The sequence below is a fragment of the Synchiropus splendidus genome, chromosome 12 (assembly GCF_027744825.2).
Source record: "Synchiropus splendidus isolate RoL2022-P1 chromosome 12, RoL_Sspl_1.0, whole genome shotgun sequence".
Taxonomy (NCBI): domain Eukaryota; kingdom Metazoa; phylum Chordata; class Actinopteri; order Syngnathiformes; family Callionymidae; genus Synchiropus; species Synchiropus splendidus.
Genome location: NC_071345.1, coordinates 4969980 through 4990013, shown reverse-complemented (window position 1 = coordinate 4990013; position 20034 = coordinate 4969980). Strand labels below are relative to the sequence as shown.

At 42.9% G+C, this 20034-nt stretch overlaps 2 protein-coding genes across 7 annotated transcripts; both read left to right on the top strand.

The window, feature by feature from the left end:
• The first annotated feature begins 337 nt into the window (after positions 1-337).
• Positions 338-10363, top strand: kcnk13b (potassium channel, subfamily K, member 13b). Of its 6 annotated transcripts, none has more exons than XR_008416275.1 (4): positions 338-705; positions 4299-5068; positions 7105-7835; positions 9739-9888. XR_008416275.1 is itself a non-coding variant. In XM_053881827.1 (4 exons), the coding sequence occupies exons 2-4, from the start codon at positions 1891-1893 to the stop codon at positions 9892-9894; spliced, it is 1263 nt and encodes a 420-aa protein (XP_053737802.1). In that variant the 5' UTR covers positions 338-705; positions 1798-1890; the 3' UTR covers positions 9895-10363. The 6 variants fall into 6 exon arrangements, 2 of the variants coding, with proteins under 2 accessions (XP_053737802.1, XP_053737801.1); XR_008416274.1 differs by having other exon boundaries at positions 4299-7265; positions 7714-7835; XR_008416273.1 differs by having other exon boundaries at positions 4299-7265; positions 7694-7835.
• Positions 10364-12325: 1962 nt separating this feature from the next.
• On the top strand, positions 12326-16515 carry psmc1b (proteasome 26S subunit, ATPase 1b). Its single transcript, XM_053880664.1, has 11 exons — positions 12326-12363; positions 12834-12887; positions 13042-13138; positions 13629-13753; positions 13828-14013; positions 14090-14218; positions 14347-14443; positions 14993-15182; positions 15399-15550; positions 15683-15837; positions 16219-16515. The coding sequence occupies exons 1-11, from the start codon at positions 12361-12363 to the stop codon at positions 16351-16353; spliced, it is 1323 nt and encodes a 440-aa protein (XP_053736639.1). The 5' UTR covers positions 12326-12360; the 3' UTR covers positions 16354-16515.
• Positions 16516-20034: the final 3519 nt, after the last annotated feature.

Sequence of the window (20034 nt, the reverse complement as noted above, 5' to 3'; positions counted from 1 at the left end):
TGGCGATAGAGGGGAAATGTTTGACTCCATTGAGATGCCTGTGCAAGAACATGGACCACGGAAGGCTGACTTCGGCATCAGATAATAGTCTTTAGGTGACGCCTTAGGAGTGAGAATGTGTTGGAACGAACCACCAGCCGAAGTGTTCCATAGATTCCAAGGGTGAAAAGCAGCCGCTCACAATACCAATCCTCCGGTGACCTAAAAAAAACCCATACAAGCTTTAATTTGACTTTTATGATGAAAGATCAAAGATTGTTAAACATGCCTTGATCATGAATCACATGGCATCAAAGGCATTAGAGCATAAACTGCTACTTTAAACTGAACAAACAAGTCCCGCAGCACTGACACAACATGATAACATCATGGCATTGACACACTGGTGCTGTTGTGGTTCTGGCCTACTAAACAAGAATAATTTAAGACTGGTGTTGCTGACGCTCTTCATCATCATCTACCTCATGTGCGGAGCCGTGATCTTCTCCGCACTGGAGCAGCCAAAGGAGCAGGAGGCAAAGCTGCGGTGGGAGCAGAGGTTGGAGCTCTTCAGGCTGAGGTCCAACCTGAACCGGACAGAGATCGACAGCTTTCTCCAGAGCTATGAAGAAGCCATGGCAGTGGGGATCCGAGTGGACGCCCTCAGGCCCAGATGGGACTTCACTGGAGCTTTCTTTTTCGTGGTGGTCATGCTGTCATCTATAGGTGAGAGAGGGAGACTCACAAAATTCACATTGTATACCAAGAGTGATGTCACCCACTCAATATTTACTAGACGTAGGTGTAAACCTCGTCCACTTTAACCTGCCTTGATCAACCTCCCTAGTCTCCGTCTCCCTCTGTCTGAGTTTCCTCCCTCCTGTGAGGACCAGTTTGGACACCCCTGCTCTTAACCATACTTCATCTCAAGTCTCACTACAGTCCTATGGTGCGTCCCTTTAATTCATCTGCTACTGGTGATGGGTAGATGAGGTTTTATGACACAGTATTGAAAGGTTGAGGAAGTTTCATGAAACAGTGTTCTAATTTTCAGAGGCCACCAGGGGGCACTGTCTGCTGTAATATGCTTGGACTGGAACACCTTATTCAATGAAACCTCATATCATTAATGTAATTCAAGAGCGCCATCTAGTCACCTCTTAAAGTTCGGATAGTTTCATGCAGTACTGTTTCATGATACCTCATCGCCCCCTCACTAGCTGCTAATTTTCAGTCACAGTTCTTCTACACCTGCTCCACCCTCGCTGCACTCTCTTCTTCACATCTCTCGATCTCCATTACTCTGAATGATACACAAGGTTCTGCAGCACAAGTGAAAAGGAACCAGAGTGCAATGAAAACCAAAGGCAGCAGGTTACTTTTTCGCAAGTAAACAATGACTATTCGAAATGGTTATTTTTACTGGATTTTGTGGTAGAAATAGATTTTCGATGTTAGTATACACCCTGTGGTGCCGGTCCCAAATCCTCCCCACCAACTCCTAAACAACTCGCAGGTTTAAATGTTCGTATTTTTTAAGGGAAAGATTAGATGACTGGGTTTCTAATCACGCCAACTAATAACTATAATAATGAACTGTACCACACCGGAGAGAAACGAGGCTGGTCGGGAGTCGGTTGCGTGTGTGGCTGCGCGTAAAGGCGCACTGGGGAGGAGACTGTGGCGAGGGAGGCTCTCGTCACTCCAGCACGACTCAACAGGTGATGATCATTGTTTCCAGAATCAATCGCACTGGCTCCGGCAAACGCAGCAATTGTGCCTGACTCTATTTTAGGCGGGTTTTTATTTCTATTTCAGCACAGAAGCAGAGCGTGTTCAGTTGCCGTTAAAGCTCTCCATCATGCCACTGGTCCTCCCGCGCAACACGGACGCCGCGGTAACATCAACATAATGGCATCCAAAAGCGGGTGCTGCTGCGCTTCTGGTCCAATAAACGAGGATAATGCGAGGTTCGTGTTGCTGGCGCTCTTCATCGTCGTCTACCTCATGTGCGGAGCCGCGGTCTTCTCCGCGCTGGAGCAGCCGAAGGAGCGCGAGGCGAAGCAACGGTGGGAGCAGAGGTTGGAGCTCTTCCGTCAGAGGTACAACCTGAGCAGGACAGAGGTCAACAACTTTCTCCGGAGCTACGAGGAGGCGAACGTGGCAGGGATCCGAGTGGACGCCATCCGGCCCCGATGGGACTTAACCGGCTCTTTTTATTTCGTCGGGACCGTGGTGTCGACCATCGGTGAGAGATGGATACGCTCAAAGTTTACATTGTCGAGCAAAAGCGATGTACAAACCTAGTTGATGCAGGTCTTGTTGTGAGCTAAATTTTATTCTGATCTGAACAATGGATCTCCATGGTGACTTACTTTCCAAAAAAAAGTCCATAAAAGGTCTTAAAAGCACGTGACCAGGTACAAGCATCTTTCACCTGCGTATTGCGCTTGGTGCCGTGACCCCTCGGTATTGTGTGTCAATCCCAGCGATGTAGCTGGGTCAAGGTCTTGTGACTTCATTCGACTCGTTCTGTTACTGTGTGGGAGAAAATGCTATTCACATTCACATAAATTGCTTTTTAATAAAGCATCTGCTGTAAAGTAGCATTTCACAATGTACCCAATACTTTCCATGTAAAGTCACTTTATATGACAAAATGTAGTCATTACAACCGAACAGATTAGAAACACTTGGCTAAACTATGATTGCACTATCTAAAACACTGTTTATTTATGGGTTTCCTCCTGCATTATTGGAGGCCAGGAGTCAGTGAGTGCACAGGGGGAGTGTGTGTGTCATGGAGGGCAAACGACTAAAACAAAATATTTTGATCAATATTAGAAGCAGGTTTTCATGTCAGCCAATCTCTGCAAGGCACAGAACCATGCTATATTTGTTCATTTACTGGTGGATTGACTGAAAAACAATTGTCTAGATTGTCTAGAAAAGAAAGCAGTATTCTGAGCCATGAAATTCAATTTATCGCCAGTTACTCTTTTCAAATGATCTGCCTGATAAACTGCTCACACTCTTAAGTATCAGAGAATATATTAATAAAAAAAAGCTAAATAATGAACTCTGAAATAAGGGAAACGGTTAAATGTTCTGAGCCGTGGAAATGTCTCCAAAGTTTCTGCTTGTGACCATGTTTTTTTGGCTACTAATAAAATTTTCTGAATGTACCTCATATAATTTTAAAATATAAGGCGATAGTCACTGACCCATAATGCACTGCAAGGATTGAAGAGCTCATAACCATCTATGATGGAAGACCTTGTATTGTGGATTAACCACCAGTTTCACAAAATTCCACAGAAGACGGTCTTGTTTGACTCAGGGGCCGATTTACGGGTCACTCGCGCTGAAAATGTGCGAAGCAAGTTGCAAAAGCTGCGTAATGGTTTGTGTCTTTCAAAAGGGCTGCAGCCCATGTGTGGATAAAAGAAAATGAGTCTTTATTTAGCCTGTTCTAATGGTTCGATTGGACATTGTGTGGGTGTAATTGGGTGCTGGATGGTCCAGGTCGAGCATTGCAGTCCAGAGTCTAAGACATCTCCAATGGTTTTGTGTGTGTAACTTCACGCTAACAAGTCTCAGAGCTCTATTAACAGCACTTCTACTAAAAGTAAACTGCCCACTTTCCGTAGCCATTCTTTCTGTTCAAACTTTATAAAGAAATTGCCCGTTTTTTTAGTTGGGTTTACTAAATTAAATTCAGTTAACACCCGTTTAATTGCTTTTTTTTTTTTTGAGTTTCAACTAGTTATTTAGAATCACATCATTGCTGTTGAATATAATAATTGCTGCTTGCTCAAGCTTCATTATCCAAAAACAAAAAAGTTGATTAAATGAAGCAGGATTTGCTTTGCTTCACTACATTTATATGTCTGTACAAAAAAAAATACTGCGTAGGAGTGATCTGTTTACGTCTGGTGCACAACAGTGAGGGGAATCAGACGGATAAGACCCAATCAATCGGTGATTTTCCATCATCTCTGAGGACTCTTCGAACCAGGTCACATGGCGCAGCGAAGCGGCTGCGTGTTTAAATAAGGGGCCACCACATGCAAAACGATTCCTCCCTTTCAGCTCATTTGCATGGCAGCAAGTCACCTCCCCAGTTGTCACCTGCATAAAATGAATCAATACTTTCTTGCTTGACTGAATAAGAAGGGAAAAGGGAGGATTTTTTTATGTATACAATGCGATAAAAAGGGCTCTTTGTCATTGCATTACTAGGTCTCGATAGCGCCAAGCTGCACCATTTGAACCTCATCCTACAGCCGTATCATTTTTACGTTCTTGTGTCTTCGAAGGTTTTGGCATGACGACACCTGCGACCGTCAGTGGGAAGGTCTTCCTGATGTTCTACGGCCTCCTCGGCTGTTCCGCCACGATCCTCTTCTTCAACCTGTTTCTGGAGCGGGTCATCACCGTCATCGCCATCGTGCTCAAGTCCTGCCACGAGCGGCGGCAGAACAAAGCGGTGTTCCCGCAAAGCGGTGGGAAATTCATAGAGGAACGTGGAGACGTGGAGGGACGAGAAGAAACCCATCCCGGCTGGAAGCCGTCAGTCTACTGTGTGATGCTTATTCTGGGAGCCGCCGCCGTCCTGGTGTCCTGCTGTGCCTCCCTGATGTACTCAGCCGCCGAAGGCTGGGGTTACCTCGACTCGCTCTACTTCTGCTTCGTGGCCTTCAGCACCATAGGGTTTGGAGATATGGTCAGCAGCCAGCGGCTGGTGTACGAAGGCCAAGCCACCACGGCGTATCAACTGGGCAACTTCTTGTTCATCCTGACAGGCGTTTGCTGCATCTACTCCCTCTTCAACGTCATCTCCATCGTCATCAAGCAGGTCCTGAACTGGCTGCTCAGGAGACTTGAAGCCCCGTGTCGCTGCTGTTTATCGAGAAAGGGCCCCCTTTCTCACAGACATCCCCGTCGGAACGTGGTGGCCCCGGGACAGATGCGCTCCCGCAGAGACCCGTCTATTGAAACGGACGGCATCAACGAGAGTGAGACCGATACTGGTCGGAGGATGTCGGGAGAGATGATCTCCATTAGAGACTTTCTTGCTGCAAACAAGGTGGGAGATTTGACTCCTCAAAGGTATCACCACAACAACATGTGTGCTACGTTGCTATTATAATTTTTCCAGTCAATATCGTCGCCGTCTCTCGCCAAAACCAGCTTTAATCTGGATGAAATGTATACTGCAGATTCGTCCCATTAAAGTTATCTACAGATGAGACTATGTAAGAAGGTGGGGGGTTTTAAGTACTTGGGCTCAACAGTCCAGGACAGTGGAGGGTGTGACAAAGAGGTGAAGAAGCGGGTGCAGGCATGGTGGAATCATTGGAGAAAAGTGTCAGGTGTGATGTGTGACAAAAGAGTGTCGGCAAGGATGAAAGGGAAAGTGTCCAAAAGGGTGGTGAGGCCAACAATGTTGTATGGTTTGGAAACAGTGGCACTGAGGAAAAGACAGGAGGCAGAGCTGGAGGTAGCAGAGATGAAGATGCTGAGCTTCTCTCTGGGAGTGAGCAGGATGGATAGGATCAGAGGGACAGCACATGTGCTCAGGTGTTTAGGAGACCAAGTCAGAGAGGCTCGGTGGAGATGGTTTGGACATGTACAGAGGAGAGAGAGAGAGCCAGTACATTGGTAGATGAAGATGTTGAGGTTGGAACTGCCAGGCAGAAGGTGGAGAGGAAGGCCACAGAGGAGATGGATGGAGGTGGTGAAGGAGGACATGAGGTGTGTAGGTTTGAGAGAAGAGGAAGCAGAGGACAAGGGGAGATGGAGGAAGATGATCCGCTGCGGCCACCACAAAAGAAGACGCTAATGTTGACTGGGTGGCGTTAGGAAGTGCAGTGGAAAATGGGAACATATGCTACAATTGAAAGCCAGATGCATCGATGTGCAACACTTGAGGCTGACGGGTGTGTCAACATAGGACGTCCAGGCTGACTTAAAGCACAGTTCCTTGATGTCCAACATTGTATGGGGACGACAAAAAAAGTACTCATTTCAGTAGCTGCTGGATTTGTCGCAGGGTAAACTAATAGTGGCAGTTATTTTCATCTTGATCTGAATCTTGATCTCTAATGTCTTCATGAGTCCTTAACAATGGGTCCTGGATCCAGACGATCCGGATCCAGTTTTGCATTTCACATATTTCCTGACGATTTCACCCAAAATCCATCCATAACTTTTCAGGTTTTTTCAGGTTATTTTTAGTAGTCCCACAGCTGGCTTTAAAAAGTATAAAAATACATTCCTGAGGAGGATATAAGTGCACAATTACTGTTTTGATTGATTTAAGTGGCTCTATAAGGAGCCTTTTAGTGTCTTGCACTGATTACAGTGTTTTACCATGTATGACTGCTGAGCTCCTGGGAAGAAAACCCAGCTGGGCCCAACGTTTGCGAAACCCCTCCAGCTGATATGAAGGCTTGTATTAGACTGACTAGCACAATGGTAACTCAAAGTATTGGAGTTTATCATTATGAATAGCAAATATCAAGAAGATTTTTCTTACGATTTGGTTACTGACAGGACGATGAGATATCATGAAACAGTATTGCAGTGTTGATGAAACGGTGCCCTAGTTTCAGATGCCACTAGATGGCGCTCTTTCTTTAGAAATGATGTGAGGTTTCATTGAATTAGTCGCTGAAGTCCAAACATTTCACAGCAGACAGTGCCCTCTGGTGGCCTCTGCAAACCAGGACACTGTTTCATGAAACCTAGTGATGCACTGGTGAGGCTTCATGAAAAAGTGTCCCACTAGATGGCACTATTTGCTCTATAATCTTTGTCTTCAAAAGACTAAATCAATGGGACCTCACATTATATTTAAACTGAAAGTGCCACCCACTGACCTCTGAAAAGGAGGACACTGTTTCATGAAGCTTCATCTACCCATCACTAGGTTTGGTTATAGTTAGGGTGAGGTCCTCAAACATTGAATTATTTGCCAGAGAAAGTACTGTACGTTCATGATGGAGCTGGATTGGCCTCCTGATCTCTGCTTCAGTGTCTGGAATCTGTCTCCAAGACCAAGACCATCACGGAACCAGAGTCTCCTGAGCTAGCTTTTATTTTATTCATTTGAATTTATAGCATTGGATTGAAGACTGAATGGCCAGAAAAGGGAGAGAAGATGCAATTTGACCAGCAGCAGGTAGAAACAAGACGTCGGTCAGGGAGACCTGAAGAAGAGGAACAGGGTGCTGAAGGTTCGGTCCTAAGAAGAAATGGAGGACAGACAATGAGGGACAGCAGTAAGTTGGGAAAGTGAGGTATTGCATTGAGGGAGGACATCACATGACAAGGAAAATAATGGGCTCATTTGGATTTTAACAATCTGAAGCAGCCGTTCTAAAACGCATTTCATTGCCCTTCATTATGCAGGAAAATCTAACGTGAGTAAAAAGCACATTCGCTTTTAGAGCGATACTTCTGGATGCTTCCCAAATAAAATGCAATTATTTTTTAATGTGTTTTTCTGCAGTTTCATCTTGATCTCATCAAGTGTAGATGGCAGTTTATGTATCCATAGCGACCGATTAGTCTGGCTGTGTAATTTTAGGTGGCAATGTTTTAGAGCCTTTGGGCTGTGTAAACAATATTGCTTTTTCTCATTGCTTACCTCATTGCACCGGTGAAAAGTTGCTCCTGGGGGGAACAGTTTTTAAATCTGCCTCATCAGCTCAGGAATCTATTGTCCAGAGGATGAGTGAAGACGCAGGCGAAAACACTCCAGCCAGTTGGGACCAATCGTCCAGAGCAGCAGGAGAGGTGAAGAAGAGAGTGCAGGCAGGGTGGATGATGGAAATGACAGCCATTATCATGTAGGTAGATGATATGCAGTTAAAAAAGATGAATTTTTTTGATGAATTTTGGGTTGTCAAAAAAATAAGATTTTACTACTAGTAGTGGTACTAATACTATTACTGATAATAACAATAAAAATAATAAGAATAATAATGAGAAATTGACATTCAATATCACAATAGAAAAATGTAATAAAAAATGTATTTAAACTCATGAACAGTGGGACTGAGAACTTTGACATAAACTTCAATACCTTACCATAGATTGAAGAGGTTTCGTGAAACAGTGTAACAGATGGCTCCATAAACTTGACTTTGAATTACCTTTTATAGAGACCTCATGTGGTTTTAACCCAAGAACCTTGTTCCTTTGCGGAAACATCGGGTCTCGTATTTATGTATCTGAACTACTCACCGTTGTCTGTTTAAATGTGCAAAGAGCTTTATTTATTTATACGGCCCAAATACATGGACACCCGATATCAGATCATAAAATATTAAAGAGAACATCTGTGTCATCAACCATTCATAGTTAGATCAGCGTCTTGTCTGCTAACACACTACGTCCTCACACTTTAACACACCAGCTGATTCAGCACATAATGTGGCACATTCAGAAACCGGTGGGAGACATATTTATTTATTTATATTCTCAATCTGTTCGCACGTTTTGATGTTTCCGTTGCAGCAGCACTTCGCCAGGAGAAACAATGTGGTGATGAATCTGTGGGTTTGCACGCTGGGCCAACAGGCGGTGGTGGAACACTTTGAACGCAAAAATGACAATAATGTTTTCCCTCTGGTGTGTTTGTTTTTTAAGTGAATAAACACATCTGGGGTTTATTTATGTCTCTGCAAGCGCTGGTAGTAGACATTTTCTTAAGATCATGTGTCCACAACGTGCCCTTAATAATAAGCAAGAGATGCTTGTGTCAAACGCATGGCTCAGGGCCTAATTCTACCCAGCAAGTCATTTTATTTGGCCTGGGAAAATATGAATTTGTAACTGTCCAAGAATAGATCGTCGCAATATTGTGGTTGTGGTGAGGTGAAGTGAAGGTGACGTACAGTGGTGGAGTACAATGTATTTAGTTTGACTTGAATCACGTGTTTTGGGATCTTTTTTAAGGCAGGTTCACACCAAATTTGAATATGCGACCAAAGCATCTTATGCATCTGAAGGCAAGATAACATGCTGCAGTTAGTAGTGTTACAGTATTGGAGCATGGGATGCAACACATTTGAGGCAAGAAGGTTGGAGTTTCTGCATATTTCTGGCGACACGTTTCTGGCAACATTGGTGGCGTCAAACAACTTGGGAACTTGGACGACAACATATCGGGACGACCACATACTGGGACACTTCATCACAAAGATGAGGAAGTGAATTGGCGGAGAAGCTTTTCGTAGCGGTTGCTACTGCATTGACCTTAGCTCCTTCCCCGAGGTGAATGACCTTTCCTAACATGATTTCAGAGGCAGGGAAATGTCGGTTTCAGCGACGGCGGAGGTGTGAGTGGCCTTATTAAGTGACGCCAAGTCGCATTTGTTGTGAACATACCTTCAGAAAGTGCCCAAAATTTTGGGCCCATGTGTGACCAGAGAGATTTTCGGCGAGACAATACACATAATTTACCTATATTTTTATATAGCTCAGAGTTGCCTTGGCTAAGGGGAAAAATATGTATGTATTCTATGGGAAAAACAGTCTTCCCCCCCTCTAAAACTAGAGAATGAAATGTCCATGTGTGTTTGTGGGTGGTAAAAACCTGAATAGTTCTTCACACATTTTTCAAAAGTCAATAATATTCACTTTCAAGAGAATTTTGCACATTTTTACAACTTGTGAATTCTTGGGAACACGGTGTTCCACTGCTTCCGTGCACACGTACAGAACACTCTCTGTTCTTCTCTTATCCAGGTGAACTTAGCAATCATGCAGAAGCAGCTCTCAGAGATGGCCAACGGTCATCCTCGCCCCTGCGGCTCCAGCTCCCGTCAGAACGGTTTCTCCGGAGGAGTGGGAGCTCTTGGCATCATGAATAACCGGTTGGCGGAGACCAGCGTGGACAGATAAGGAAGACGGCGCCCATCCTCCTCAGGGGATACAAAGATGAGACCTGGCCGTGCGAATCAATGCCTTTTTGCGACAATAGTTTGTTTCAGTGGTTGCACAAAGGTCTGAGAAAACCACCTTCTCATCAGCAACATGTCAAGAGCACAGACACATGAATCATGCATGGGAGTTCTGCGTCTCACAAACGGAAGAGGCTCAGTTTGCTGGAATGTTCGCAGGCTAAGGACATCTGTTGCCATGGCGATGAAAAAAAAATCTCTTGTTTTCAGCTGCGAAAGCTGATCAACCATACACTACTTTTTCAGCAAACAATATGTCTCTGTTAATGTGCATGCTTTCCTAGTCAGAGTTAACAGAAGATGAGCGAAGGCGCATCATCGACGCCATATGTTTACTTGTATTAAGACAGTTTCACAGCCATGTTGTAGCATGATCAAAGCAGCCACGGTGTTGTCACTCACTATTACAATAAACAGACCTGATTAAAAACTCTTCGGTCGCTCTGTTGGACTGGTTTGTTCCATAACTTTGTGTGACATGTAAACTATTCATGTATACGTGTATGCTATTCTGCTGAGGTAGAATGAGACTATCCATGCAGATTATAAAGAAATCAACCCATAAAATGATTTTTGTTCATCTAAAAACAAACAAAAAAAATCAGACTTTTCTCCTGAGATATTTATGAATCTATGAATTTCAACTTTGCCGCATTATTATTTCCTTGCACAGGATATGATCCGTGTCAGCCCATGTCTAATCTCTTGTTGCAATCCTTCATCCCACAGTATGAAAACATATACAGGTGGATCTCAATCGCCTGTGAGTGGGATGTTCACTCTCACTCTTTCTTCACCAAAGCACCTTTCACGTCACCAACAAGTACAAGTAAAATACATGTTTCACTCCGTTTATAGTTGTATGTTTCAATTCAAGCCACATTCAATTAAAAGTAAAAGTGTATTTTAAACAAAACAGCATACCTGTTATATCATTGGTTTATCTTTTGTAGTTTTTCTATTCTCTGCAAATTCTGTTATCTGTCTACATTTTATTAACATCCTCTGGATTTACTTCTAACAGAATGCTTTAAGATTTTAAAAAAACAAACATTAAATTGGTAATAAATATTTTCAATAATAACCAGAATAATAATTCATTTTCATGGTGAGTCTGTACTGGACTTGTTTGCCATGAATATTTACTTCATATTTTGAAAATACAATCAAACAAGGAAACATTTATTTGGCCACATTAAAAAATAAATATATGCAGCTGCTGGAATAAATCATCTGTTTTCTATGACTGTTATACGGTATAAAAATCTCTCACAGCTTGATGTGCCAATGTCAGATTTTATATTAATAATTATAGTCGTAGATGCATAATAATAACAGCATATTTTGCAAAGAGCATATGTTTGTTTATCTGATTATAATTTCTATAGACTGAGAAGATTTGAACATGTGGAGAGGAGAGACATAATAAACGTAGAATGTTGGCGATGAGAAGAAAAAAGGAGAAGAAGGCAACCTATGAGGCTCATGTAAATGAGATTCAGGATTCAGGTTCAGGTGGAGGAGGCTCAGCGACTGAAAGAAAAGTGATGGGAATATTCATTTCTATTACCCAACCGTCTTTGATAAAAAGATTAATTACATCTTTATTAGGTTTAGAACACTAGATTTGTTTTTGAAATATAGCTCATAAGCTTTGCTGTTGATCTACTCTGTATGTGTAAGTGCATTGAGGGGAGTCAAACACAACAACAGATAGCCTTTGTTTCGTGTCTGAGTCATCGCACGCAGAGATTCTAACATAACATCTTCACTACTGATGCCATTTGAAGAGCACTACTGTGGACATGGTCCTTGTGAAGGATGGATCATCCAAAATGGCATTTTTTTTGTCTTTTTTTTTGTGTTGCATGGTTATTAATGAAGCATTCACAGGTGACACAGGAGGCATTCAACAGGCAGTAAACAGATTGGACTCACAACAATAATTCTGTATGGAAATTCAACATTCAACACATAAAAGTATATATATATATATATATATATATATATATATATATATATATATATATATATATATATATATAATTTCAATAATGTTCTGAAGCATCAGTAAAATTAATTAATGAATAAATTAATCGGAATACATAAACAGACATCTTATTAATGACACACAAATCCTTGCAGCCTTTGATATAAATTAAAATCTCCAAGCGACTGATGAGAATTATTTTAGTTCATCGTGACCTACTTGTGGTTTTCCCAGATAAACATTTTTAATCATTTAGATGATATTCTTGATAATATAAATTAAAGTCTATTTCCATCCCGTGTCATTTGCGCATCAATATTGATGATTTCATGGGTTTAGTTATGTATTGTTTTTGCCTCGAGAAAAATCCTCTCCAGTCGCCGTACATCTGACGTCATAACATAGCGACGAGCAACAATGGTAAGTGAGCAAGCACTTTTCTTCTCTTCTTACTTCTTCTTGGAATATGATAGATTTCGCCAAACAACGCGTTTGAATTTAACCCGATATGTTCCTATATACTATCAACTGCATCCGAAACGTTTATTTGGTTTCTATTTGGTGCGCTTAGAGGTCGTGTTAAGAATGCCAGTGAGCCCGGCGGCTAGCCCAGTTAGCGCTAACAGCGGTCTGCATTACTGAGCCTGTTTACATACGTTGTTTGGAAACTAAATGTCATTAATTCTATATATTCGTCGGTGGTCGGTGAGCCGGTGTTATCTGAGGTTTGTGCGAGCATCAAACCAACGCGCCAGTGGTCAAACTGAATCCGTGTCAGCGATGTTGTCATTGCTAAGCTAGTTTGCTACGTTATTTTCGATTAACATCTTGAGCACTGCTGCCTCGTAATTGTAGTTGTATGTTTAGTGATGTTAATATTGTCATTGTAGGGTCAAAGCCAAAGTGGGGGTCACGGTCCTGGGGGAGGCAAGAAGGATGACAAGGTAAGAATGACGCAGCGTCGTTTCACTTTGATACAACACTGTCAAGATAATCTATTGTGATTTATAACTGTTATAGTATGTGGGCTTTTTTTGCAACAGTAAATCAACAAAATCACTAGTAAGATGGATTTGTAAATTCTCCCTCTATTTACAGGACAAAAAGAAGAAATATGAACCCCCAATTCCAACCAGAGTTGGCAAGAAAAAGAAGAAGACCAAGGGACCAGATGCTGCCAGCAAACTTCCATTAGGTGAGGAACTTCTTGTGTTTTATTTAAATAAAACCGATACATGTTTTACCCTCATACTTTTCAAATGGTAATTGTCTTGGTAGGGCTGAAATAAATTCACAAGAAATGCACTATAAACATCATAGAGCAAAATAATGTTTACTAAATGTATTACACATGAGTGTGCACTGACCAAGAGCAGAAGCTAAATGCTTCAAGCTTCTTCAGCGCTTGTTCAGCGATCCTCATCCATTAGCCAATGGTGTCCCCCCTCTGAAAGAAAATAAAAACATTAGCTGTAGGTTTTTCATGACAGGGATCAGAATAGCAAAAAACATTTTTTGTATAATTCCTATTATATTTGTGAGAATTCACGACTAAATATTGAAATAATTGTGTTTTTTATCTGTAGTAACAGAATTAAAATTTGGATTATTAACATTCCACTCATTGATATTTTAGGTGTCTGTATTTGTCTTTCTATCATGATAACAATGTTGTATTATTTCAGTCACCCCTCACACTCAATGCCGCCTGAAGCTGCTAAAACAGGAGCGGATCAAGGACTATCTATTGATGGAGGAGGAATTCATTCGAAACCAGGAACAGATGAAACCCTTAGAAGAGAAACAGGAGGTCAGCCATTCTCACTTGTGACCCGTTGGCTTCCATTGCACTTGTTATAACCAGCACAATGGAAAACATTACAGGAGGAGCGATCGAAGGTGGACGACCTGCGCGGCACCCCCATGTCCGTGGGCACCTTGGAAGAAATCATTGATGACAACCATGCCATCGTTTCCACCTCTGTGGGATCAGAACATTACGTCAGCATCCTGTCATTTGTGGATAAAGATCTGCTGGAGCCAGGTTGCTCAGTTCTGCTCAACCACAAGGTGAGTTTAGCGACGCCAATGTCAAATAGATCCTGAGACTTCAAAAATGATCTAATGTCGTACGGACACCTCACAGGTCCATGCTGTGATCGGGGTGCTGATGGACGACACCGATCCCCTTGTTACAGTGATGAAGGTGGAAAAGGCTCCCCAAGAAACCTATGCTGACATTGGTGGACTTGATAATCAGATCCAAGAAATTAAGGTGGGATGAGTGCAGTCTTGCAGTTACTCTGACTGACTAATATGTAAATTTAAATAATTTCTAATTATTGTTGTTTTGTAGTGTACTGTTTGAGAAACTTATTGGAATGGTGTGTTTTCATTCTGTAGGAGTCAGTTGAGCTGCCTCTGACACATCCTGAGTATTATGAAGAAATGGGCATCAAACCACCCAAGGGCGTCATCCTCTATGGACCACCGGGCACAGGCAAGTGCTCGCCTTATACTCTCATCCTGGTTCCACCTTGGACAGGGTTTTAGCTAGTGGGGCGTCTGGACGTCTCCAAAACATGGAAAAATTCTTGACCGTAGTTTGGCCACCAGATGTCGCCATATGCTAGTAAAATCCGACTTGCGACCTGCTGGACTTGCGTCGACGGCCAGCAGATGCTTATTTATTTTTATTCAATGTCTGGCACCGCAGCAGGTAGCAGCCCGACAACACGTACAATAGTTACGGCAGCACAGTATCCCAGCATCTCACTGTCACACGGCGATCTACCGCTCCAGTAGCACCTATAACCCTTGCATCAGCTATTTTGAATGGCTTCCGACCGGTCCTGGTCGGAACCGATACTGGTCGTAAGTCGGATCTTACTTGTACCAGCATAATCTGGCGGCCAAGAATCGGGTATCCATTTTTCCAAGTTTTGCAGACGCCCAGACACCCTCCTAGCTAAAAAGCTTAGCCCTGGAACTGTGTTGTGCCGCTGTTTTTGGTTTCTTCTGAAATGGAACTCTGTTAACTCTCCACCAGGGAAGACACTTCTGGCTAAGGCCGTCGCTAACCAAACGTCCGCCACTTTCCTGCGTGTGGTGGGCTCGGAGCTGATTCAGAAGTACCTGGGAGATGGTCCCAAATTGGTTCGAGAGCTTTTCAGGGTTGCAGAGGAGCACGCTCCGTCTATCGTCTTCATCGACGAGATTGACGCCATTGGCACAAAGAGGTACTACAGGCAGATGAAACGATACACTGTAAATAAGCATTTAAACAGCTACTACTGTCTATTAGACATGAATGAAACTTGAACTGAAACTCAAGTGCTTGCTTCTTCCCACAGCTTTTATGTCCATATTATTATACTTCTACTTTGAGAATCACTCTTATGTTGGTGAATAACCGAGTCAGATCAAACTTTCACTCACCGTGTTTACTGTGTCAGGTACGACTCTAACTCCGGAGGTGAGCGGGAGATCCAGAGAACCATGTTGGAGCTGCTCAACCAGCTGGATGGTTTTGACTCGCGGGGAGACGTCAAAGTGATCATGGCCACCAATCGGATAGAAACACTGGATCCAGCTCTCATCAGACCCGGTTAGTAGTTAGAGACAAGTCAGGGTTTGGGTTTTGTAGTGGAAAAAAAAGTATTTTTCCATTTTCTTAAAAGAAATAATAATCTCATGAAAGGCTGCTTCTGATATGTTATCTCCATCCTGACCTCTACAGGACGAATTGACCGCAAGATTGAGTTTCCACTGCCCGATGAGAAAACAAAACGCAGGATCTTTCAGATTCACACCAGCCGGATGACAGTAGCAGATGATGTCACCCTAGATGACCTCATCCTGGCCAAGGACGACCTTTCAGGAGCCGACATCAAGGTAAGAATCTGACCTCCTCTCCTCTGACTGGAAATGTGACTCTGTGGACAGACAAACTGAGTAGAAAGCTTTTATTTTAGAAATATTTTTTTCATAGTTAAGGACTTAAAAAAGGAAAAAATATGGTTTAAAACATGGGAAATGTAGTGATCGTCTATGGCGAGTCTTCAAAAAGTTGTCTTTGCTTCCCTCTTGTGGTCATTTATAGAATGTCACCTTACTTGGCTATTATGGAAGAGCTTTCTTTAGTTACACTTAGAGAGACTCAGAGATATTGGAAAAAAAGGTTTAAGATGTTAAGTTGTTGTGACATCACTTCTGGATGTAAATGAATAAACTTTTCCCTGAAACGAAACCAACAAACGCATGACTTCCTTCCAGGCCATCTGCACGGAAGCTGGCCTCATGGCTCTGCGCGAGCGCCGTATGAAAGTCACCAACGAAGACTTCAAGAAGTCAAAAGAGAACGTCCTGTACAAGAAACAGGAGGGCACGCCAGAGGGTCTCTACCTCTAACCTTAACCCCTCCATCTCCCATCCCACCCTGTGTGTGTCCTTGCTCGTGTGAAACGGAGGAGTTCTTCGTCTCATCTGAGAGAGTTTTGATATATTTCGTGCATGTCGGGTCCCCCCCCGCATTCTTATCTGTAAACATCATGAATAAATGATAGAACAGTAGTTTAGTGTGGTTATGTTTGCGACACTAATGAAACACTTTAGTATGTGCTGGAAACAAAGGCTTAAATCTATTTTACATTCAGGTCAGTATTAACAAAGTCATGATTTATGACCTTCAGAGGCGCCGTCGTGCTCCAGACTGAACGTGCTCGACTTGCAATGGCGTTTTATATAAAACAAATCTGTCGGATTTAAAGAACGTCCTTGAAACCTGACCCTCTTTGAAGACCCTCCTAAAAACGCTGGACTTGAACAACAGCTCTTCCCACTCGCAGCGTTCGACTGGAACACTAGCCTGCAGAAGCTGTGTAATGTCAGCGGACTAATGCTCCGCTGGAGTGTAACTAAGCGAAAAAGAGTGTGTTTGGCTGCTCTGTCTGATTTAATATTGCTGCCTTCTATTAAAATCATCCTTGAAGTTATTACGCCCTGGTTTAGTGAAGCCAGCTAAGCCGCCCTTGACGTGCAGGGGGGGTGGGGGGGAGAGAAAAAGATGTCATTGTTGATTTAATTCCTCTTGATGTGGATCCATGTGTAACCTCGAGGCTCAGCACTGAGAGGCCCCGTGCAACCAATCCATTTATGAGAGCCACCTCCGCTCGAAAAGACTATCAGTCACGCACTTCAACAGCTGCACAATCAGCAGAAGGAAGACAAACATTTAAATCAGCCACGCTGCGCTTGACCACGGCGGCTGGGAGCTGGGAGCGGCGCGGGCTTTAATGAGGCGTCTGCCCTGTCAGCTCACGGCGACTGGGATGCACGTTGATTTTTTTTTTTTTTTTCCGAGCCGGCCCTGTGAAGCCCTCAGACACTGATGGCTGCTGAAACAGCAGGCAGAGCTGACCGTGGTGCTGGCATTCTCTGAAATGTCACATCTGTGTTGTTGTTCATCCGTGATGTGTACACAATGTCCTTTACGCATTAATACTCCGCTTCCACAGAAGAGCTCTCAGAAGAGTTTTGTTTACTTATCGACTTCTTTCTCAAATTTATCGTCATGTTGCATGACCTCTGACCTTCAGGCATCCTGGTTTTCATCCGCTGCAAGCTCACGTCTCCCATATAAGCGGACACATTACCTTGCCTTTCACAAGGCTCTGTTCTCAGCCCTCTATCCTTTTAACGCATCTCCATTTAAGACCAGAGACACTCTGGTGTGATCTGAGGGTCAGAAACTTCAAACTTGAACTCTGAAGCTGAAGATATCTGAGTGTCCGAACACTGAAGATAATGCTGTTCAGTTAATATTCTCTATTATAAGTGAGATGAAATTACTATACGTGTGTCTCAACATGTGTGTGCTTTGAGGGAAGCTCAAAATCTTTTAGTACCTGAAGTTGTCTTAAGACTTCTGATTTAAAGTTCAACACAAACTCGATCACCAACCATTCGTGATGGGTATGTGAGGCTTCATGAAACAGTGCCCTGCTTTTCAGAGGTGCTGTCTGCTGTAACATGTTTGGACTTGAACAACTGATTCAATGAAACCTCACATCACTTGTAAACCAAGAGCGCCATCTAGTGACACTGCTTCATCAGCCCTGCAGTACTGTATCATGATACCTCACCGACCCATCACTACTTGTTATGAATGCATACTCTTCTTTTGTTTTTGGCTGTGTTTCTGTCTAAAACAGCAACTGCTACTCAGGAAGAGTCTCAGTTTCCTGGCCGGAGTTTGGCTCGGAAGTTCGTCTATAGGAAGAAACCACTGACGTAAGCGATGGTGTAGTTTATGAGCAAAACGAAAAAGATGGACGCATTGCAAGGCAGTTCTGAGTCAACAAAACGGATATTGCAAATATAAGAATGAGTAGTGGACAGTGCTAAAACAGGGGAGGAAGTTCCGAGGGTGCAAGTCCGATACTGCATTCCAGTTACCTCGGAAGAGAAAAGTGGGAGCTGGGAATTACATCAAAGCTGACTTTCTATATCATTTTTAGACTTGGACTTAGATGTACTTTAATTGTCATTGCTCAAAGATAACACAGCAGTGAGACCTTGGACACTAAATGCCATTGCTTGGCTTCCGTATCAAATGAGTGCAAAACTAATATTACAAGTGCAAAGTAAGTGCAATTACGTAAAGTGCGAAACAGAAAACAGAATAACCGAATGACCAATATGTAAACTCTACCAACAAACAAAAACAGAAACAATGTTGCAGCTGGGAGGGTTGTTGCACAAAATGTATTTATTTATGTTTTTTGTTCATTGTACCAAATTGTTTCATGTCCTCACTGACATTGGCAATAAAGCTGATTCTGATTCTGATGAGAGCTATTCTCACCCGTGCCTTGTACCATCTATAAGCAACTTGTTGATAAAAGTGCTCAGTTTGCTGCTAGAAATCCCGCAGGATGAAGGTAAATACAAATTTGTGGAATACATTTTGTTTCTCTTGATGTATTTCATTGAAAAACGTCGACTTCCTGTTTAGGGAAGCCATCTTGGATTTCATGCTCTCCCAGTTTGCACCCTGTCACTGCCTGATGTGGTGTGCCGGAAATTCCGGGACTGGAACCGGAAATTGCGCATGTTTTACCAACTGACGTTTTCTGGTAAGCACATTTCTCTTTTTCTACTTTTTAAAATGTGTACTTTTACAGTCTAGATTAAGGGTTTTGGGTTCGGGTTAGGTCTGTGCAGTTTGGGTGTGACAAAGAAATAAACCAAAGTAAAGCTTGTTTACCGAAAACCGGTTCGTCGGTAACTTCCTGCTCCAGCACCATCATTTCCGGCGGACCACATCAGGCAGACGGACCAGATCGTACTTACACATGCGCGTAAAAACGTATAATGTCCAGATTTTACTGTTAAATCTAGACTATTTTGACAACTAAATTTACGCGATATAACCAATAAACACAATGCGTAGACCTTGCGCATGCGTGTTTCTAGTCCCGGAACTTCCGGCGGACCACATTAGGCAGTGACACACCCACAGGCCCAGTCTTGTAGCTCTTCTTCTTCACTTGTCACTTCACCTGAAACCTTTTAAAATACACTTATAAATAAAGTATTTTCTCCCTCCAACTGTTGCAAAGTGCAGTGTAGCAAACCCTGCTTCTGCCAGACAGTCAGGATGAACCCATGACTGGCCACAGCCAGGGGTCCTCTTCAGTACCACCCTGACCTCCAGCTACACTATATTCCGTCAGGCTGAAGACCCCCAGTTGTCAGGGAGACTACAAGTAGAATAAACAATAATCAAAACAGACAAAATACAGTGCAAGCTGTAATAGAATCAGCCCTTTATATGAGATATTGTTATAGATCTGAGTCTGCACTTGCACCACCATGTTAGTACCTATGATTTCCGTGCTGAAACACCACTGTTTGTTTGCCACTATAACAGTCAAACTGAAACCTCACCTCAGTTTTGGAGCCTCAACAGTCTCAGATCTCATTTGGACACCAGTCAATAAAGTGACTGTAGGAGACTGTGACCTTGCAAGGAGTTAGACCTTTTATTTTTAAGCATGTGGAAGATCAATACATATGGAAGGACTGTAG